This window comes from Lasioglossum baleicum, chromosome 19 (genome assembly GCF_051020765.1).
Source record: "Lasioglossum baleicum chromosome 19, iyLasBale1, whole genome shotgun sequence".
Taxonomy (NCBI): Eukaryota; Metazoa; Arthropoda; class Insecta; order Hymenoptera; family Halictidae; genus Lasioglossum; species Lasioglossum baleicum.
The window spans coordinates 7557078-7581521 of NC_134947.1; the positions used below are offsets into that span (position 1 = coordinate 7557078).

General features: G+C 37.1%; 2 protein-coding genes across 9 annotated transcripts in view; both read left to right on the forward strand.

The window, feature by feature from the left end:
• Nucleotides 1–22731, forward strand: part of LOC143218504 (uncharacterized) — an 86319-nt gene extending 63588 nt beyond the window's left edge. The window contains exons 2-3 of the mRNA XM_076443721.1: nucleotides 1158–2270; nucleotides 20505–22731. Coding sequence (XP_076299836.1) covers nucleotides 1653–2270; nucleotides 20505–20564 — 678 coding nt within the window. The 5' untranslated portion in view covers nucleotides 1158–1652 and the 3' untranslated portion in view covers nucleotides 20565–22731. The remainder of the gene's footprint in view (nucleotides 1–1157; nucleotides 2271–20504) is intronic.
• Nucleotides 1–24444, forward strand: part of Cask (peripheral plasma membrane protein CASK) — a 601001-nt gene that overhangs the window by 162077 nt on the left and 414480 nt on the right. The window lies entirely within an intron of this gene.

Sequence of the window (24444 nt, forward strand, 5' to 3'; positions counted from 1 at the left end):
CGTTCCTGCAATTTGAAATTCGCCGAGACTGAAAATACAGCAGAAATTAACAGCTGTGTTTAACGTACGCCGAATATTATAACACCGCGGTTTTACCTGTATCACTTTTCTCCGAGAGTCTCCGCGAATGCCCCGAGGAGATCCAACTGCTGCGAGACTAGCTTCTTCGGAAGTAAACTCCCGTGTCACGTGTCAGCCGTTAATTATTCTTCCGACTGCTACAAATGTGCAGTCTGTAGTCTTCATTAGTCCCCGTATGTATCTAAAATCTTGCTAGGCGGCCGACAACAGAGTTTCCTCTCTTCCAAGAAGATCTCCTTACATACTTCAGCAACTCATGATGATTTATTCATCGTGTTGAAGGATGGACCCTTCACGGTCCCTTTTCAATCTTGACACTCCCTCTTATATTACAAATCCTCCCTCGTCAAATTTTCAATTTCGCTGTCTCGAACAATTCATCCTAGCTGGCCAAGTTCCTACATGGCAAGAATGACGCTCGTGATACTCCCTCAGAAACAGCCTTAAACAAATGAACGATTAGAAATCAATTTCTGCGTACATCATTTTGTATGTGCCCCTCTTTTGGGATGTGAACATTGTCAGAGGAAAGTTGAATCCTTGGAACGTGTGAGTGGTCGTGGACCTACTGCGTTGAACAGGACCATCGTCCTCGGTATGTCCAGGAGAACATAGCACAAGATCATAGAGATTTGTCTAGCTAGCTAAGTATTCCTGATCTTAATGCGTTCAACAGGACCATCGTCCTCGGTGTGTCCAGGAGAACATAGCACAAGATCATAGAGATTTGTCTAGCTAGCTAAGTATCCCTGGTCCTAATGTGTTCAACAGGACCATCGCCCTCGGTGTGTCTAGAACAACATAGCAAAAGATCATAGATTTGTCTAGCTAGCAAACCAACCGCGAACCCTCTGCGTTGAACAGGACAATTGTCCTTGACGTGTGTGAGCGGACCTAGCACAAGATCACAGAGATTTGTCTAGCTAGCTAAGTGACCGTGAATCTTCTGTGTTGAACAGGATTATTGCCCTTGATATGTGTAAGAGAACATATCACAAGATCATAGATTTGTCTAGCTAGCAAACCGACCGTGAACCTTATGCATTGAACAGGACCATTGTCCTTGGCGTGTCTAGGATACCACAGCACAACATCATAGGTTCGTCTAGCTAGCTCCCCTGGAGTCTCTCTAATAAAGAACAATACCCAGCGTCTTCCGAAATGCGAATCGACGAGACATGCGAATGATGCGCCAGTGCCAGCTCGATCTCGCGATATGAGTGACCGTGAATCTTCTCCGGTGAACAGGATCGTTGTCATTGATACGAATAGAAGAGCCTAGATTCTTTCACCTAGCTCTTTCAGCATCACTCTAATAACGAGTAACACGTAGCGTCTCTTGAAATGCGAATGGACGATAGTCGTGAGCAAAGTGTCAGCTCGATCTCGCGATGTGAGTGACCGTGACCGTCGACCAAGTGAACAGGACTATTGTCGTCGATGCGTGTAGATAACCACGGAGGAAATAAGTGACGATGTAGTGGATCGCGAGTGCGGGAGTCGTGGCGTGACGTGCAGGTGGCCATTGGGAAGAGGAACGCGAGGGTTCTTGATGCGATGTGAAGATCGTCATGAACCACCCTGCGACCAGGGACCCGCTTGGCTCCAGGTCGCCGGGATGCTGTTACCACTCGTGGAACCCGCAGGTGTACCCGCCTTGCAGGGTGTGCCAGAGGCCGGTACTGACGCTGCAACAGTGCACCCTGCGATACGCCGCGTCCTACGTGCGTCCAAACTATCCGGAACCGGAGTACCAGCAACAACAACAACAAACACAGCCACAACAACACCAACATCAACACCAACATCCACAGCAACAACATCAGCACCAACACCAACAACAGCACGAGGAACGTCCGCGAAGACAACGATCGGCGGATACCCCGTCCCCACGAAGGCATGTGGATATCATTGACAGGCGACCACCATCGAACCCCTATTACCACACGCATCCGCCGCCAAGCTCATCCTCCGGCCACCACCTGAGCAAGTCGGTCAGCGCGGCTAGGCTCGGCTCACCTGGCGGATCGCTCGGTCAGCGTTCCCCCGGTGGATCACGGTTACCGAAACCGCCGGCACTCGAAACGCCCGAGAGATGGATAGGCGAGGAGACCAAGAGATCGTTACCCTCCCACGTTTATAAGTATTACCTCGCCCACACCAAGGAATACCGGCGCCAGAACGTCAAGGTAATCCGCGAATTTCCAACACTAGCTCCTCAGGATTTGCGCGAAGTAAAAAGTCTCTGCGGATATTTGACACGGTGGAAGATCAAATTCAAATCAGATTACACTGTCCAACAAATTTCAACTTTTTTTTTCACGTTTCGATTTTCACTTTGCGATTCTTATAGAGTTTTTTGTGCTGATTCCGATTCTGCCCTTAATTTCCCCCCTTTTTTATTGTTTTTTTTATTGTTGTAAGTGCGGGGAGTTTAATTGATTCCGAATCTGCCCTTAATTTCCCCCCTTTTTTAAATTTTTTCTTTATTGTTGTAAGTGCGGGGAGTTTAATTGATTCCGAATATGCCCTTAATTTCCCCCTTTTTTATTGTTTTTTTATTGTTGTAAGTGCAGGGAGTTTAATTGATTCCGAATCTGCCCTTAATTTCTCCCCTAGATGCACAGTTTTTGAGAAATTTGACTTTGAGGAAATATTTTTCAACTTTAAATAAATGTTGTAATGTTATTATAAAAGATTTTGAATTGTTCTTTACTGCAAAAGATTCTGTAGACTTTCCCGAACACACAGTGATCATGTTCAAGGTCAATTTTGCGGCAGGCTCTTCTCATATTTCTTTTCACCCTGTACAACATAGGAGTCGGATAGAAATGTCATTCTTTCTAGAATGATTTTAAACAGCTAAAATGGAAACACTGATATTTTTAATATTTTTAAATTCTTCCCAAAATTCTGAATGCTAAACCCACTTTTAGTTTATTTTTCCTACAAATTATCTGCTAACAATTAACTTGCACATCTACTCAAAATAAAACAATAAAATCAAGCTAGATGCTTGTATTTTTTAATTATCATTTTATTGAAACATAAGTATGTACTTGCAGAAACTACTGCAGTATTTCAACATTTCATTTTTATGTTATTAAATTAAATAGGTACTTTTCAAAACTTCGTTTCGGTGGGAATGTTTTTGTTAAATTTATGACCTTGTTATTTTGAAGGTCTGGTACTAGAAGCGAGTATTCGTCGCGGAATGTTAGTCTACACTAATATATTTTAACCAAGTCGGAATTAATGCTTAACATTTACATGCACTTATTACTCACAATTAAGGGAACGCAGTATCCGTGCAACACTGTGCAATCCTATGCAACCCTGTGCCGGTTATATATGGCGGCATTTAATATACGTATTTCACAATGGCCTATGGGGTGGAGAACCGGAAGGTTGTGGGGTGAACCGTGTGGGCAGATACATGTCATAAATCATTAGTGAAAACAAAACTATACGGCGTGCTCGTTCCAAAATAAATTATATAAGGACATTGAAAATTCTTTCTACAAGGTTCAACATTTAAAAGTAATAATAAATTTAAATTACTTTAAATATAAATATAATTTTAAATTTATAGATGAATCAACATATGCAAACAGCAAACTTAAACAAATTCCCAGTTTTCTTCATTTAAACACTGTAACACTTGTACAACTTTTTTTCTGTTGGTGTTGCAACATGTACGTCTTTATTAGTCTTTATTAGATGTACGTCTTCTTTATACATAGTGTAAAACAAAAATGGATGAGATTACCCTAGATGGACAATCACAGTGGATTAAAATACTTTTCTTCCAAATTCTTTTTTCAATCGTCTGTACTATAGGATTCCCCTAGAACATGTAATAAAAATGGAACATAATTGGTCGGTTCAAATTATAAAGCAGAAATGAATGAGGTACTATACAGGCTGTCTCAGAAATGTATTTCCTTGGAAAGGGTGATAGCTAAGATCATCTGAAATAACTTGTTCCCTTACAAAAATATTCTCTGTGGCCTCGTTCAAGAGTTATTAACGAAAAACACGGGCCAATCGGAGCGCAGCTGCAGCAGACGGATTACAGCTCGGCCAATGCCAACGCCCGGCTCAGCGCGAGCCGCCAATAGCCGCGCTCTCATTGGTCCGTCTTTTGCGTTAATAACTCGTTAACGAAGCCGCGGAGAACATTTTCACAAAGGAGAAAGTTACTTCAAATAACCTTTGCGATCACTCTGTTCAATGAAACACAACATTTTTGGGAGATCCTGTATTGTCCTAGGATTTTCTGGGGATCGTGTAAAGGTTAAGAATCGAAATTGTTTGAGTTGGCTGCTCTTTACTTTACCGGACTCAAAATTTGTGCCTTTCTCCTGCGAATTATGACGTATTTGGTATGTAATCCAGTAGATTCGTACCCGGCGCGGATGCAGATCGAAGTTTCGAACCTCTAGGATCAATGGTTCAGGAGTTATGCTTACTTAAAGTTGAGCATTTTTAGTGTTTTTGACAGGTAAGTGCGCCGCCATATTGGTTTGTAGTGACGGTCGCACGCCGCTTACTGAGTTGGTTAGGATTAGGTCGAGTGGGGGGCGGGGGAGGGCGACAAGGTAAGCGGCTCGCGGTCGTCACTGCAAACCAATATGGCGGCGCCCTTACCCATCAAAAACACTGCGATTAGCTCAACTTTAAGCGACCATATCTCCTCAACTATTGATCCCAGAGGTTCGAAACTTCGATCAACATTCGCGCCGCGTATGAATCTACTGGATTACATACCAAATACATCATAATTCGCAGGAGAAAGCTACTAATTTTGAGTCCGGTAAAGTAAAGTTTACCCAATGATTTTGTTAGTATTGCGCCGTATTAAATTCGCCGAGTTGGATCACGAACACCAATCAAACGAACAGCACAAAAGTGCCATTCGTTCCAATTTGTAATCTTATCCGTGAAAACCTGGAACGGCATTCGATCGGGACCGGTGATTCATTCCTAAGGTAAATGAGTTGGCGCTTGACGTTGAACGAATGCCAAAATATTTTTGTTGTCTGTGACCTTATCGCTCGGCTCACTCGCAACTGGAATGCTCTGCAGGATGAGTGACATAATTAGATCGGTTCGTTGCTTGAATCGACATTCAGAAATATTTGAAAGACTGCGCCGTGTGTCCTGCGATATCCTTTGTTTCTGTCCGCTTCGCTGCACATTGCACGTCGAAATTTTTCAATTCCCGATCGCTCGGTTTGAAAAGTTATATCGAGGAAGTCCCTTCAATACATTCATTTTATTGTAACAGGTATAATTAATCGATCCAGCAAATCGAGTGTCCATTATTGTAATTATTTATATTTTCAATGAGAAAAACATTTTTATTAATGATAGAACTCGACATACATAATGCAAATATTAATAGGAAAAATGTTGTTTGGCTCGGGGGCAGGTTCTACTGAGCGTAGCGTTGGTGTCGAACCGTGGTGAATCAGTGAACAAGAGCAGCATTTTTTGTGACTAATATCAATCGTATTCCCAATTTTGATCGAATATTTTCTACTACATCGAATCCAAAATACAGATGATATTTAAAGTCTATAAAAATGCTGTATTATTTTCGTTCGATTACAATCATGAAGAAATAAATGTGTATGTAGCGTCTGTGTTTTGCAATTAACGGAGACAATTTTTATCTTGCACAAAAATCTGCAGTCTCGAGATACAAAATCTTATATTTTTATAATAATATAAATTATTCGATCATGCTAATCGAGTGCCCATTATTGTGTCATTCGTATTTTCAATGCGAAAAACATTTTTATTAATGATGGAACTCGACATACATAAAGCAAATATTAATACAAAAATGGATATATTAATTTCGGCTTGGAGGCAGGTTTTACAGAGCGTACCGATGGTGTCGAACCGTGGTGAATCAGTGAACAAGAGGAGCAAAAATTGATTTAATTAAAGCTCACTGTACAGTACTATTTTTCGTGTCTAATATACGTTGAATTAATTCGTTCAACAATCATATTCTCAATTTTAATCGAATATTTTCTAGTAGATCGAATGCAAAATATAGATAACATTTAAAAGCTGTATTATTTTCGCCCGATTACAATGACGAAGAAATAAATGTCTACGTATTTTTATCTCGCACAAAAATCCGCAGTCTTGCGATATAAAATCTTATTTTTATAATAATATAAATTAGATCAAGCAAATCGAGTGCCCATTATTGTAATCATTAATATTTTCAATGCAAAAACATTTTTATTCATGATGGAACTCGACATACATAAAGCAAATATTAATACAAAAATGGATATATTTATTTCGACTCGGAGGCAGGTTTGACTGAGTGTAGCGTTGGTGTCGAACCGTGGTGAATCAGTGAACAAGAGGAGAAAAAATTGATTTAATTAAAGCTCACTGTACAGTACTATTTTTCGTGTCAAACAATCAATCGGGTCTCAATTTTGATCGAATATTTTCTAGTAGATCGAATGCAAAATATAGATAACATTTAAAAGCTGTATTATTTTCGCTCGATTACAATGACGAAGAAATAAATGTCTACGTATTTTTATCTCGCACAAAAATCCGCGGTCTTGCGATATAAAATCTTATTTTTATAATAATATAAATTAGATCAAGCAAATCGAGTGCCCATTATTGTAATCATTAATATTTTCAATGCAAAAACATTTTTATTCATGATGGAACTCGACATACATAAAGCAAATATTAATACAAAAATGGATATATTTATTTCGACTCGGAGGCAGGTTTGACTGAGTGTAGCGTTGGTGTCGAACCGTGGTGAATCAGTGAACAAGAGGAGAAAAAATTGATTCAATTAAAGCTCACTGTACAGTACTATTTTTCGTGTCAAACAATCAATCGGGTCTCAATTTTGATCGAATATTTTCTAGTAGATCGAATGCAAAATATAGATAACATTTAAAAGCTGTATTATTTTCGCCCGATTACAATGACGAAGAAATAAATGTCCACGTATGTTTATCTCGCACAAAAATCCGCAATCTAGCGATGCAAATTGCTGCGACTCTATAAATTTAACAATACAGCGACGCGGCTGATTTACATTTCAATTTATTTCATCCTTCGGGCAAAGCCTTTTATGCCGCGGCGTGAACTATAAAATCCGGCTTACGTGACTATAATTACTCGGAAATGTGTGTATAGTGTGTGCGCGCGTAATCGAAAGTAGACTTAATGAATGACGACAATTAACGTTTCATTAATGTCGCCGCAAATGTTTATGAATAAATTCACATCCGCTCGCGGCCACGGATTATGAAAATCGAGCTCGCTGCTAAGAGCTACACACTTTAACGAGCAGCTTTGCCGATGATCTATCTATCAAATTAAAACATTTATTCAGGCACAGATGTACGAGACCCCCTCGTGCAATTTCGTTTCACTCGGCAAAATGCACGTGTCAATTATTCAACAACGCTAATTTTCTTTTATGTGCTTAGAAAGCGTAAAAAACATAATCGGATCCGTTAGTTATTTTATACAGGGTGGGTCTCTACATATTACCACTTCGATTTACACGACTATCATCATTCGTTCTGGCTATTCGTTCTTACTAGGTTTTTGACTATTCGTTCTTAATAGAATATTCGTTTTTAATAGTTTTTTTTGTAGGTGGATGCGTAGAGGACATATGAAGGTCATTCGCTTTTTTAAACAATGGAAACATATTTTGTATTGCCCCACTTGCTGCATATATTCTTTAATAATAACAATCTCTTTATGCATTTATGGGTTCAAAAAATGCTAGAAAATAAAATTCCACTGAATTTAGTATGATTTTTATTCATTTCAGTTCTACGAAGACTGCTACCAATAAATATAACATTTCACATGATTACACTTTCTTAAATTTTACCTACAAAAATTGAGGGCTGCTCTTTACTTTACCGGACTCAAAATTTGTGCCTTTCTCCTACGAATTATGAAGTATTTGGTATGTAATCCAGTAGATTTGTACCCGGCGCGGATGCAGATCAAAGTTTCGATCCTGTAGGATCAATGGTTCAAGAGTTATGCTTGCTTGAAGTTGTGCAATTTTCAGTGTTTTTGACAGGTAAGGGCACCGCCATATTGGTTTGTAGTGATGGTCGCAGGCCGCTTACCGAGTTGGTTAGGATCAGGTTGAGTGATGGGGGGGAAGCGGCTCGCGGTCGTCACTACAAACCAATATGGCGGCGCCCTTACCTGTCAAAAGCACTGAAAAATGCTCAACTTTAAGCGACCATATCTCCTCAACAATTGATCCTAGAGGATCGAAACTTCTTTCACGATTTATAAATAATGTTCGTGATTTATCTGCCTGTGTATAGCCTTTGAAAGAAACGAACGAAAGTTCCGACTACTTGTAGGACGATGTAATGTTTGCGATGAGCTGGACAATTGTTTGGACAATTGGACAATTGTTTGTGCATCAATATCGTTTTCCTCTTGAATAATAAACAAACTGGCCATTTAGCCACGTGACAGAACAGACGATTTGTCGGGCGAATTAATATTTCAACGGTGTACCAATAAATTTCGACTATAAATAATAGATAGTGGTTAATCGAAGGGTTGGTTAATAGTGACGAGGGGAACTGCGTGCTCGTTGTACATAATGTGAAGTGGCCGAATCGGGTGGATATCCTGATTCGTACTAATATTGACATGAAATGTTTTGCACGAGGTTGAAACGTAGACGGTTCAGCGAGCCGTAATATTTGACACGTGTATTAGTTTCAATTGTCGAATTCGCCGGTGCAAGATTTGTAGCGTTGAATCGCTGTAACCTGAATCAGCTTTTCCTGCCCTATTGACACACGACGCGACGCTGGAATATAATCAATTTATCTGTACCGGGTGACCCGAAAGCCTCGTAACTAATAGTAGATCAAATGTCACTTAGCCATTCTACGAATTCAGATTTTATACGTGACCCTATCCTCTAAGTATTGTACTGCGAAAGCCCTATACAGGGTGTCCCAAAATTCGTGAAAATCCCGAAAGGGGGTGGTTCCTGAGACCATTTCAAGCGACATTTTCCTTTGCAAAAATGTTATCCGCGGCTTTGTTTAGGAGTTATTAACGAAAAACACGGACCAATCAGAGCGCGACCTAGACGCTAGTTGGCACAGTCGGCCAATCGACAGTTGGCGCGCCGGGCCGACTGTGCCAACTCGCGTCTAGGTCGCGCTCTGATTGGTCCGTGTTTTTCGTTAATAACTCCTAAACAAAGCCGCGGATAACATTTTTGCAAAGGAAAATGTCGCTTGAAATGGTCTCAGGAACCACCCCCTTTCGGGATTTTCACGAATTTTGGGACACCCTGTATAGATTAATTATCGAGGTTGAAAAAATTATTTTGTAATAGCCCCATCCTTTCCGAATAAAACAACAAAAAAATGTAGCTCAATCGGACAAACAGTTCCCGAGATAAAAATTCGTAAGTGAGACCCGTTTTCGCCAAAATGGTCAGAAATTGCATATTTCGAAGGCCTGTAATTTCTAAAACAAAAAAAGCTTTCGGCACTGCCGTATACGTGAAGTCAGCTGTGCAGTTTCTCTCCGAATGGCCCAGTGACACACATTTCGAAGCAGCAACTGCATTCACGGCTGAATAAATGAGTTCTAATTAAATCGGTTTCTGCTCCTTCTCTTGTTCACTGCTTCACCACGGCGCGACGCCAACGCTACGCTCAGTGAAACCTGCCGCGGTCTTATTAGTCCGTATTTTTCGTTGATAACTTCTTAACGAAGCCGAGGCGGACATTTCTGCAGAGGAAAACATTGTTAAGCATGCTGGTATCTAATCAATTACTAAACATTCGTGGGTATTGCCGCATCATTATTCAAAATATTGTTCACATGGTTAAATATGTTGGCATCTAATCAATTACTGAGTATTTATGTATTGTACGTAGTATTACATCACTTCGATATCCATGGGTATTGCTGTACCATTATTCAAAATATTGTTTACAATATTAAATATGCTGGTATCTAATCAATTACTAAACATTTGAGTATTGTATGAGGTATTACATCGTTTTCATATCCATGGGTATTACTGTACCATCATTCAAAATATTGCTTACACTATCAATCATTGTATCTAATCAATTATAAAACATTTAAGTATCGTACAATACTTAAATATCTAAACATGGGTATTGCTGTATCATTATTCAAAATATTGTTTACAATATTAAATATGCTGGTATCTAATCAATTTCTAAACACTACAGTTTTGTATGAGGTATTATATCATTTTTCTCATATCAATTTCATATCCATAAAATAATAAAAGATCATATAAATAGAATGAACTTATTCTAGGTCGGAAAAAATGTTTAATTTTCGTGTTAAAATGGCTCCGCGTTAAGGGTTAATTGAAAATTTACGTTTATTGTGAATGTCCAGATAAGACCAGTGTCGATTCGTCGGCTGACCAGTATGGTCGTGTTTTCGTTTCGCATGAAAAGACTTCTAAGAGAGCCCCCAATAAGAACCGTCCTAGCCTGTCGGTGACGTATAATGTGCCGATGTTCGATAGCTATCCCGTATCAGAATTGTTCCCGAAGTTTTCGTCTCGCGTCGGTAACAATAAAGGTTTGTCGGTGAAAAACTATGTCGTGCCAGGCGAATAAAAAGCAGCGTTTCCGACAACGCTCCAGTTCACACAACAAACTGAACGAGAATGGTTCTTTAGGATCTTAGACGGGCGCTTCTCCAGAATCCTCCACGTTGGATGGACTAGACTCCACCGATGGTGGATTATCTCTTCCATTCTCCCGAAAACAGGCAACTTCTTTTTCAAAGCGGAACTTCCTTCCACAATGATGTAGAACTGCGAAACTCGGACACTGATCTCGGTAAAAAATCGTCAAACTTCCGAAACCTGCATTAAGATGTGCCCCGAAGTGGGTGAAACAGCTTGCGAACTCTGGGAAACGTGTAACCGACGTAATTTTTTTAACAGCTTTCGCGAAACCTCTGAATTCTACTGGCAAAACATTATTCGGACGCTTTTAACGCATTACTGACCGGTGATTATTGCATAACTAGCTTTTGCATAACTAGTTTAATGCCCTCGCAAATTGATATTGTTTCTCCATAAAACCTTTTAACCCCCCATTCACCCCTACAGAGTTTTAATTTTATGTTATGCCGCCATCTTAGATTTCAAACCCCCTTTTCACCCCTTAGGGGATCAATTTTTTAAAATGCCGAAACACAGGTGTTTGATTAATTATATCAAAGAGCATTAAGATCAAGTTTCAAGCAAATAAAATATTCCTCAGACAAACGTTGCAACCCCTTTTCACCCCCTCAGGGGTTGAACTTTTTAAAATGCCGAAATAGGTATTTGATTAATTATATCAAATAAAATATTCCTCATACAAACGTTGCAACCCCTTTTCACCCCCTCGGGGGTTGAACTTAAAAAAATGCCGAAATAGGTGTTCGATTAATTATATCAAAGAGCATTAAGGGGGTAGTATAGGCTAGATTTGTAACTAGAAAATACCTAGAATCTTACTAGAAAAAGGGGTCGAAAAATGGGTTTCGTACTGAATGTTGTTTGACCTTATTAGAACAAATTGTGGGCTGTGTGAGGGCTCATTCGAAAGAGGAAGGTGAGACGCAGCGCGCTTTTCTCACGAGGTTAACGAAATTATGTTTATATCTAATAATATGATGGCCCAAAGTAGAGAAAAAATCTAGGAAAAAATCCCGCAGATTTCAATGCATTTTCTGTCTCTAAAAGACTTTTTTGACATATGAGATGAGAAAAGCGCGCTGCGTTGAACCATCCTCTTTAGAATGAGCCCTCACCCAGCTCAAAATATGCTCGTATAAGGTCAAACAACGTTTAGTTCCGAACCCATTTTTTCGACCCAAAATCTAGTACGATTCTAGTAAATAGCAAATATCTAGCAAATAACTAGAATCTTACTAGAAAAAATGGGTTCGGAACTAAACGTTGTTTGACCTTATACGAGCATATTTTGAGCTGGGTGAGGGCTCATTCTAAAGAGGAAGGTTCAACGCAGCGCGCTTTTCTCATCTCATAAGCCAAAAAAGTCTTTTAGAGACAGAAAATGCATTGAAATCTGCGGGTTTTTTCCCTAGATTTTTTCTCTACTTTGGGCCCTCATATTATTAGTTATTAACATAATCTCGTTAACCTCGTGAGAAAAGCGCGCTGCGTCTAACCTTCCTCTTTCGAATGAGCCCTCACACAGCCCACAATTTGCTTAAATAAGGTCAAACAACGTTCAGTACGAAACCCATATTTTCGACCCAAAATCTAGTAAGATTCTAGGTATTTTCTAGTTACAAGTCGAGCCTATACTAGCCCCTTAAGACCAAGTTTCAAGCGAATCCGACCACAAATAAAATATTCCCCATACAAACGTTGCAACCCCTTTCCACCCCCTCGGGGGTTGTATTTTTTGAAATGCCGAACCTTTGCTATTTCCTTCGTAATTGCGACTAATAACAATTTAAAAAACAAATTATTTACACGTTAGCTAGTTAACTACTCCTCCTAACGTCTGAAAAGAAAGTCAAGCTGTTGGGTCCAATTTTGAAAAAGTAATTCGTTGTTTTAATGTGTACGAATACTTTGTACAACCGGCTGTACGTTGACACACGATCGCCATAACAGAATGTAAACTGCGTCAACAGGCTGCTGACTTCAGAACGATCTGCGTCATATTCCGCGAAAGATTTATAAGTGAGTGACGTCTTTGGTAAATTCTGCAGAAGTTCGGAGAATTAAAGTTTCTTGTAAAATTGATCGTTCGACAAATTGAGCTCCGATAAATTAATTAGCGGGTTACGAAACTGTAGGGAGGTCGATAAAGAGGGGAAAAAACGTGGTAAAAAAAGAGGATCGCGGTGTACATGGCAGAATGTTCGATATTTAACATAGGGGTCGTTTGTTCTCGCGTGGGCGGTGTACATATCGAAGTGTTTGTACGCGTTGTAAATTAGTAGTCTAGACCCGGGGCCGGCGGCGTGGCCCGGTCCGGCCCGGCGCATACACGCAATCTGTTCCGAACGGGTTATACACAGTCGTCGAAACGATATAATGATGCATCTGAGGTGAGGTCGCGTAACGAATATCAAAACGCGATACGTGTGTACTGCTCTTGAATATCAAGCAGCCCTTAAGTCCTATCTAACGAACGTGGCAGCTGCGTGCCACAGCGCTCTTATCCGCTCCTCTACTCCGTAAAACTAACTTCTCGTGAATGCATGGGATCCCCCCGCTTCGATCCACCGCACACAGTCGGGTATTTTCCCCGAAAAGTCGGAGAAAAAACAATTTTAGCGGTATTTATAGGCTCAAGGTCAGAGTATAGCAGGTCGTTAAACTCGTCTTAACGTCAGCTGTAACTAGACAGCGGATTTCATGCATTTTTGACAAAAATGAGTAGGTGTAGTATGAAATAATTAAAATATTAGCAGAATTTAATAATGCTGTTATATTATTGTCAATCTATCAAACATATCAAGAAAGAATATAAATTTCTATTTCACTCCAGATTGTTGCAATTCAGCTAGAATATTATTATCAAATTTGAAAATGTTTTCGGCACTACCGTTTCGATCTATTAATATAATATAGCAATTTTGCAAAAGATTTACTCCTTTCCTGACGTTTCGGTTCTGTTTTGAACCTTTATCAAAGGTGGAAATTTGCTTCTAAACAAAAAATATATATGTAAATATAATTTTCAATAATATGGAATGAAATTGATCAAACTTGGTTTTGATACATACTTGCTATAATAACTTTAATTATGTGAAATTAGACATTTAGAAAATGATGTGTATCGATTGCTGGTTTGAATATTAGAATATTAGAATATTATTATTTTTTTTGCAAAAAGAGAGAGATCCGCAGTCTGGCATTTCATTCCCCTTCTACGACATTTTTGGGGATAAAGACGTTTCAATCAGTGTAACTGCAAAGAAAATGGCACGGCAAGGGGTTAACCCTTCGAGAGGACGACGGCGATCGTCATTTTCTTACTCTATGATGGATATTGTGTTGTTAGGGATGTTGCTGTGATCTGTTGCAGATTCAGACTCTTTGATAAAATTTTCCATAACCATGTTCTAATTCTAGAAAACGAAAAAGACGAAGTATGGAAGTGTATCGTGTCTATAATAATTTAACCGTGTATAGTCAATTTTAACACTTCACTTACCGAAAGCCTGTTAATAGGATTTTCAAGAATTGTGCTGTACCAAAAGAAAGCATCGAAATTTTCTTTTACATTGCAATCTTAAATGAAATTATTAGATGACGTTATTGAGGGTGCTTGTTCGTTCACAATGAAAATTGCTGTCACTGTTGAAGGTTCCATTAACACTAAACCCACCACTGCCGGCCAAATGACCGATTTTTTATATTTTTAATTTCACAATTATTCAAATTATTAACACTTTACCTACCGGAAGCCTATTCACAGGATCTCAAATAATTGTGCTGTACCAAAAGAAAGCATAGAAATTTTCTTTTACATACAATCTTAAATGAAATTATTAGATGACGTTATTGAGGGTGCTTGTTCGTTCACAATGAAAATTGCTGTCACTGTTCAAGGTTCCATTAACACTAAACCTACCGCTGCCGGCCAAATGACCGGTTTTATATTTTCAATTTCACAATTATTCAAATTATTAACACTTTACCAACCGGAAGCCTATTAATAGGGTTTTCAAGAATTGTGCTGTACCAAAAGAAAGCATAGAAATTTTCTTTTACATACAATCTTAAATGAAACTATTAGATGACGCTATTGAGGGTGCTTGTTAGTTCACAATATGAAAATTGCTGTTGCTATTGTAGGTTCCATTAAAAAGTGTTTAGTCGTGTACCATAAATTTTTCAAAATTGTGCAATAATCACCGGTCGGTAATGTGTTAAGTTGCCCACGCGGAAATTATGTCGATCGATTTCTTTATCCAGGCACGCACCGTAATAAAAATGGCAAAAAATCTAAATGAATAGAGTCATGTCGTTTTTATAAGCTAAAACATTTTCATCGCTTTTAGTGCTCGGTAGGTTTAGCGTTAAAAAGTATATAGCCACGAACCAATAATCATTCTTAAAATATTTTTAGTATCAAAATCAAAATTTGAAGCTGGCTTCTCTGGGACCCCACATTACCTTGCGATACTTAACCACGTACGACTTACGCATAAGTTTGAAATCGACTGTTTTTCGACGTTTCGAGCCAGATACTGTGCACCGTTCGATCCGAGGACGTTACAATGAAATCAATTCGAAAATCGTATTGTTTATTCGTGCGAATTGAATTATTCATCGCGGGCACGCGCGCGCGCGCCGAAGAACCGATGCAAATGCGTCTTCTCGTCATTACTGAAACTATACATTCAAATTCGCGCAACATTGTTGACATGTTCATCGCGCTTATCAGCCCCTCCCCTCCCCCCCTCCTCTTTTCATGGTTGTTCGCGAAAATTGCTCGTTTACGCCAGCATAAAAATCGCGCGCGAATTAACCGTTTCTCGGTGAACGGTTTAACGAGTTATGGATAAACGACTCTTGTTCATTACGCTCGGCTTTTATAGAAATTGCGAGGGAACAACCGTTCCATGGAGCGTTTACACGGATTTTAGTACGATGCCGATAAAAGCGAATCGGTTTCGGAGCTTCCAACGAAAGCACGGTATTTTTATCGTTACGATGATATAATCGGTTTGATCCATTCGGTGCTCGTTGTGTTTCAGAATTTGTTGACACGGTGTGATTATTTTCCTGAGCAAACTATCTGGCTGGAGGGAAAGTTCAATCGTATTCTAACACTAACCGTACCGGCTACAACATGCGTCGGATATATACATTGTTTTATCTAGGTGCACGGTAGTGCACCAGCCAAGTTCTCGCACTACCTCCTTTTACACGAAACAACTTAGCCGTTTTTTAGAGGCTTATAACTCGGCACTGGAGGCAGATGAAGAGATGTAATTTCGTACAGTTGTTAAATGCTATCATGTCTCAATATTGACAAAACATTAATCTTCCAACATTAGTAGGTTCCGAGATATAGGACCTAAAAAATCGCTAAAGGGCCTAGCAGACTAAGATAGGTGCAGCGGCCCCACCCACAATTTTATTGATATTGTGCGGAAAACAATGGTTTTAGGTTGAAAGATAACCCCCTAAAATTTTAAGTCGCTAACCCTTTGTATAAGGATGATATGAGGGTAAATACCCTTAACTGTATCATTTTTTTTCTCGGTTGTTAATTAATATATTTGGATAAAAAAAAACACGAAAATACTCGAACTTACCTGCTTCATATCATACATTTTTTTCACCATTGTGATCAAATTATTAAGGGTAGAAAAAAATAATTTAATTTTTTAGGGGTGGGAATTGCAAGCAACCCTTCGAGTGACCACTTCCAAAAAATTCAAGAACAATGTTCTGTTGCTTATCTGACGTATAAAAAAGTTTCAAGATGGTCGGATTGGTGGAACATAGTTAAATATTAAAAAACAAATAAAATTACGTCATTATAATGGTATAATGTACAGTGCAGTTTCTTATCAGGATCAATTATTTCTTTTTAAACGCGACGCATAACATTACATAAGTAGTATATAGTTTTATATGCGGTAATATTATACATATACAGGGTGTCTGAGACCACCTCTACCACCCATTTATAATCTAGAAAATCCAGTATTTGTTTGAAAATTTATATAAACCGCAAATGCATAAAGATGCGCAGTCTAATGACTATTCTTTTAATTAATTATTCGATTGTAATGCTAAACTTCAATTTTTATTAATTTTCACGATAAACATAGTTTATAAGTATAGTTATTACTACTTGATAGTTGAATTATTCACTTCTACATTCGTCAATTCGTTTCAACACATTGTTGGAATATTGTTGAATGCTAACTGAAACGGTTAATTATGTATTCGTGTGATAATCATGTTGCGAAAGTAACAATTGTGTCGCGGAAAGTTATCTCGGCAATAAAGTGGCGATTCAACAATTCTCTCCATCTGGAGCAGCCTGCGTTTATTTGTGAAGTGTGCGTAAGAAAGCAATTGACGAATGCAAATGACTCGAGAGGAACAGGAGAAGGTTCCCATCAGGAAAACGTAAACGCGGCGGAATGTGACCATTCAGATTCTTAACGTCTTGAATAGCTCTTGCTTCGACAAAGAAGTTTATGTCCTTTCGTGGTTGAAAGCGTCGGGGGCGAGAAATAAATTTCTTTCAGCTTGATAACGAGTTGCGTTTAAACGAAGTGGGTGTTTACCATTGAAAGAAATATTCATTGAGCGTGCTAACTTCCTGAATGTTTAAATATATGTATTTAACTCGCCGCGGCAGTGGCTGTGTCGCCAGAACGGGGAAATTGAGGGGAATACAGTTAGCCCCTCTACATTTACATTACAGTAACATATTGGCTCCATTTTGGACCATTCGTTGCTGTGTTCATTCATTTTGTAAAACATATTTTTTAAGACTGAATATATCTATTGTTTCTAGCGTATAGTTGTACCAGTTGTATACAGGATGGAAATTATAAAGTATTACAGACGAATATCTCCAACAATATTGATTGTACGCAAAAATGTTTGAGATGAAAGTTGTTCAGTACCGAGAGGGGGACATCATGTGGTGGGATTTTTATTTTTCCCGGTGGACACTTCAAGTTGAGGTGAAGGTCAATTTTCTTTTTTAAAATAGAAATATCTATTTTTTTATATTATGGATCGATAGAGTATCAAATTCTGAGTATAGAAGTGTTGACCTTCATATGTCCTAAACCCAATAGTTAACGAGATATTATCGAAACAATTTTCTTTCCTCTTTGAACGATAAAGTAAACACAAACATTTAAAAACTGTGAAAAGATGAAGATGTTATTATTCGATCGATTACAATTATCATAGTTACATAAGAAATAAATCTTTATTTAGCTTCATTTCCAAGCAAATCATACATACAAGGTGAGTCACCTAACGTTGCAACCTCAAATATCGTTATTGTTTTTAAAGATACGTCAAATGTCTGTAGGACAAAGTTGAATGGTACAATGGGGCTGATACGATACCAACAAAATTTTTGTTATTATCTAATTTTTTTAGAGATATATGAAGATCACCTTCATTTTTTTAAATGGAATGTCCTATTTTTTATACCATAGATCGATAGTGTATCGAATTCTCAATATAAAAGTGTTGACCTTCATATGTCCTAAACCTAATAGTTAACGAGATATTATCCAAAGAAGAAAGGAAATTGTTTCGATAATATCTCGTTCACTATTAGGTTTAGGACATATGAAGTTCAATACTTTTATACTCAGAATTTGATATTCTACCGATCTATGGTGTAAAAACTAGGACATTCCATTTAAAAATATCAAGGTGACCTTGGAACGTCCTCCACCACTCCACCCACAAGAAAACAATTAATACTACGTAATGTAGCCCGTTATACCAAACAATTTTTGTAGGAACACTTTTTTGATAACGACAACGTGTTCCGAGATATGTATCCTGCTGATCTGATCTGATATTCATACAGTGGGTGTACAAAGTGTTCGTACACTTTTTAAAAACTAATAACTTTTTTATAATTGTACCAAACGACCTGATTTTTCATAATCAATTAGAAGCTTTGGTTTACAAAATGATATGCAGAAAAGATTTTCCAAAAATTATAATTTACAAGGTCAAATGCAAAAATAAAGAAAAAGGCAGTTTTTAAAACTTTTTTATTTGGGTCCTTAATGAAAATTTAAAAGATATGTTTTGTAGATCTATGTTAGTTATACACATGCTGGAAGTTTCATTGAAATCGATTAACATACACACGAGCTACAAGCGGTTAAAAATGGTGAAAATCGTAGTTTCACACAACTTTTGATCAGTTTCTGCTTGAAATCCACAGAATCGTACATCTTTCGATGCCTGTTGTTTTTACCTGCGTCAATCGATTTCGATGAAATGTTCAATATGCGTATAAAGAACATAGATCTAGAAAACATATATTTTAATTTTTCATTAAGGGCCCAAATAAAAAAGTTTCAAAAAATGCCTTTTTTATTTTCGTATGCAATCTTGTAAATTGTAATTTTTGGAAAATCTTTTTTGCATATCAGTTCATAAACTAATGCTTCTAATTGATTATAAAAAATCAGGTCGTTTGGTACAATTATAAAAAAGTTATTAGTTTATAAAAAGTGTACGAATACTTTGTACACCCACTGTATATCACATAAAAAAATCGCACAAAGCAAATCGCATAAAAACAGGTTTGACTGTACAGTGGTCGAAATTTCTATAAAGTCACTGTGTTTTGTGCCCGTGCGAAATCAATACGGGCCGATTTATGTACTTCTTTAAGCCTGGTTTACGTTGTATTTTTGTCCAGAAGAATTTAAAAGTTGTTGCACACGTCTTGTTGTTACTGGGAGTTCCAATTCAGCTCGAAATTGTGCTGCATTTTTCCTTTCCTTAGCTGCAGACCTCATTAATATTGAATGTTGTCTCTTTGACTATTTTTTATTACTACCTTTAAGATGATTTTTTCCGTAATTTTCACGTAAATTGATATAACTATTAATCACAGTATATGGCCGATTAGTTTTCTTAGCAATTGCGCGATTAGAGCAGCCCATATCTTTATAAGCATCGATTGATGCTTTTTCTTCACTTGTTAGTACTTTTCCTCTCGGCATTCTCATACACGTGAATCAAATTATAACAAACAGGATTTCTGCGAGTTTTAAAACTAATACTTTTAGAATATTCGCAGTTTTCCGTAGTTCTGTGCTCAGAATACAGAGAAACACTAAGTGACTTTATAGAAACTTCGCACTTGTGTTCTGCACCACACAGAAAAGAATCAAAACAAACGTAAATAGTAAACATAGCGGTCTAGAGTACGCAGTCCCTCTATCCGAGTATCCACAAGGCATAAGACCAGATACGATAAATCAACAAAAATGTTGATATTTTTAAAATATCTATGAAAAAGAAGATGACTTTATAGAAATTTCGACCACTGTATTTCACGATAATGTAATCAAAATAAAAAGAAGGGTTTTGCTCCAATTGGTGTGCATTTAAAAATGCTTTGAGGGGGAAAGTTACCCTTTCTCTGCCAGTACCGGATTAGTCACGTGACATGGGAAATGGCGTCGTAGAAGGGGTAAGGTGGAATGGGATACAAGTCTCGATCTGGCGACACTGACACTGACAATATGTATTAGTGAAACATCACTGTGGGTCAAAAGTGACCCCACATACACTATCCAATGGTATCACCAAATGAAATCGTCTTTTAATCTTTCTTTCACTTTGTTTGTTTCAGGTAAGTGAATCAAGTAATCTTCCTTCTGTCGGGACGAGTCCGCAGTTCCCAAATAGGTAAATCAACTTTGATATTTTTATCATGAATCAAACGTTTGGCAAAGAAAATACTTGAACTATATTTTAGCAAATTGCATTCGAAATATTTTGTTAGCTAAATGGGAATTGGGTAATTTTATTTAAGGAGCGTCGCTATTCGTCATTTTAATTGTATCGTCCATTTCGCATATACAGTCGGTTTTTAAAAGATAATAACTTCCTTACAATTTTGTACCAGATGACTTAATTTTTCTGAGCAATTTTAAGCATTGCTTTACCAAATGCTGTGCGAAGAAAGAATTTCGCAAAAAATTCCAACTGGAAGGATTTACACGAAAAAATCACAATGGAATTTTATAAAACTTTCTTAATTGGGCCCGTAATGAAAATTTAAAATGTGCGTTTTTTAGATCTATGTTCGTTGCACACATGCTGAAAATTTCATGGATAATAGTTTAACAAAAAGCGACACGCATCGAAAGATGTACGAATTTCTGGATTTGAATCCACGATTTTTTTTTTAAATTTAAAAATCCATGATTTTGATTCAGATGAAATTTTCAGTAGGCGTGTAACTAACACAGATCTAGAGACAAATAAAAAAGTTGTAAAAAGTGCCACTATTATTTTTTGTGTAATTCCTACCAATTGCAATTTTTGTAACAATTTTTCTGCACGATATTTCATAAAATTAGGTCGTTTGGTACAATTGTAAAAAAGTTATGTACAGGGTGCCTCAGCTGAAGGAGGCCACCTAAATATCTCCTTTATTTTTAATGGCACAAAAAATATTTATGGCATAATTTAAATGGTATCGAAGGTGGAATATCATAGAAGAACAATTTCTTTTGTCGCGTTATTTTTTCATAGTTTTTTCAAGGTCATCGTTATTTTTTTATCGTGAAAACCTTTTTTTTCCATCCTGTGGCGGCTGAAAAAATACATCTGAATATGCTAAAGTCATTAACAAGATGGAATGAGAAAAAGTTTCTCGATAGAAAATAACGACGACCTTGAAAAAACTGAAAAAATAACCATACAAAAAAATTGTTCTTCTATGATATTCCTCCTTCGATACCACTTAAATTATGCCGCAAAAAATATTTTTTTTGTGCCATTAAAAATAAAAGAAATATTTAGGTGGCCTCCTTCAGCTGAGACACCCTGTACATAAGTATCTAAATCGATAAATCAACTTTTATAGTTTTATTATGAATCACACACGTTCGCCAAAGGAAATATTAGAACTATACATATAGAAATTGCATTCAAATTCTTTTGTTGATTTTATTTAAGGAGGCTCGCTATTCATAATTTCGATTGTACCGTCCCCATCACATATATTCATTGACCGCGATGATAATCGTAATGATACGATTAACACATACGCTCGTTGCATTGATTTCCGGTCTGAACATGCATATGCATGCGCGATAAATCTTTTAATGCGCCTATCGCTAAAATTTCAACACATCGATCTGCATGACAAATAAGTTATCAATTTCAGAAGGAAAACACGTATCGCGATTATCCCCTCCCCTAAGTGGAGGGTAATTTTGATCCTACTTTTTCGAGTGCGACTCTGGTCAAGACAATTATGTTTGTCGTCGTGATTATATAATGAAACGTTTCGGTAGAACGGATGGGGCTTAATTAACTATTACCCCAAATTGTGGGGAAATTAACTCGATTAACATTTATATACGTAATCTTAGAATTCACGGTGCCCTTACCGATTTCACAAATTGAAAGACAACGTCCTCACGGGCTTGCAAGATTTATTTTGGAATCTGCAAATAAAGTAGTTCTATTTTTATTCAATGCAATTTAAATCTCCAGTAGAGGTTATTTTGCCGTACATTATTTTTCAATGCATTTTGATACTTTATACAATACAATACATATTATAAATAAACGTTGGTCAATACACAAGCAGTTTTAAAGACAAATAAATTATTGAAGACTAGTTGGAAATGGCACAGAATAAAAATAATTAATATTGCTAAATAACTTCGTTTAGTATTTGTCTAGCTCCAACATCATTTCGGTTTCACCTTCTTTTTAAATCCACTATTGAAAAGTTTGAAATACAGCCAGTCTCATAATTAATGGCATAGGCTTTAAATTAGAATAACTTTTTTGTAAATGGACCGATCGACTCAAATTTGATTACCAAAATCGATGGATAATTTACTAGGCGATATGTAATGATAATTTTGCAGAAAGTTGTCCTTTATAAAAGTTTTATTTGAGCTGAGAACGAAAATTTAAGAAATATGTTTTGTATATATATTTATAGAAAATTTTTAATTTATATTTTTGTATTTTTAATTAATTTTTTATTTTATTATTCCACGATTTTCGTAAACCGTTTAATTAATTCCGATGAAAATTTCGGGATGTACACACATAACTTATAACAATCCACAAAACACATTTTTAAAATTCTCGTTACAAGCTCAAATGAAAAAGCAAAAAGTGAACAGGAATTTTTTCAAATTTTTTTTTCTTATTCAGACTAATCGCGCTTTTTCGTAAACTAAAATTCAATTGTGACGCTTGCTGTATGAAAGAATAAAAGAAAATAACGCGATGGAAGTAAAACCGAAAATATAATTACGGATAATGTTAAAGCATTTCGTTTATTATCAGCCGATCCTAAAATAATTTCATCTTTCTTTCCGACGATAGGGAAAGTCGCAGGGAGAACGGTAAATTAGAAAGTTTCTCGGAACTTTCGTGTATATGTCCGAGTTTTTTACTGCGCGAGATGATGAAAATGATCTCGCGCCAGGAAGAGAGCCCATTCAATACTTCCACGGAGGAAAATCTCTATCCGCCGAAAAACTTCTTGCTTTGTTTGTTCACAAAGTTAACCCGTCTCTTGCGTTTTCGTTTTTATGCCTTCCGCGAAGTCGCATAACGGCGGGCACGTCACTCCATGTATTCTTTCTCGAGATAATACAAATTGCGTGTGTCAATTCCTTCGGATTCCCTTTCTGAAATGAAACGGTGTAGAGAAACGTTTTATATTCTGTCAATGGATCTCTTCATTCTTCGAACGAGAAACAATATTTTCTACGCCATTGTTCGATTTTATAAATTTCCTCTTATCGTTTGTGCAACGTTTATCAAATTTGTCAACGTTCCAATCAGCTACAAACGTTTCGTGTTGGTGAAAATTTCAGTTTCTCACGATTTTCGGCCTTTCACATCTTGATGAAATTTTCAAAATATATAATAATTGAGACTGACCTACAAAACGTGTTTTCAAAATTTTTTCAATATTCCCACAGAATAGAGCGGTTGTAAAAAAACAACTTCTTTGTACTTCCTCCGCAATTTCGACAAATTGCAATTTTTTCAACACTTTTCAGAATGTATGACAATAAACACTGATCTACAAAAAGTATTTTTCAAATTTTTAATATACCCCCACAGTATAAAAAATGGTTGTAAAAAATAACTTCTTACTACTTTCTCTGCAATTTCGACCAATTGCAATTTTTGCAACACTTTTTCTCGTGTCGATCAATTTAGATGAAATTTTCAGAATGTATGACAATTAACACTGATCTACAAAACGTATTTTTCAATTTTTTAATATACCCCCACAGTATAAAAAATGGTTGTAAAAAATAACTTCTTACTACTTTCTCTGCAATTTCGACCAATTGCAATTTCTTCAACACTTTTTCCCGTGTCTATGATATTAGATGAAACTTTCAGAATGTATGACAATTAACACTGACCTACAAAACGTATTTTCCAAATTTTTAATATACCCCCACAGTAGAAAATGGTTGTAAAAAATAACTTCATACTACTTTCTCTGCAATTTCGACCAATTTCAATCTTTTCAACATTTTTCCCGTGTCTATGATATTAGATGAAACTTTCGG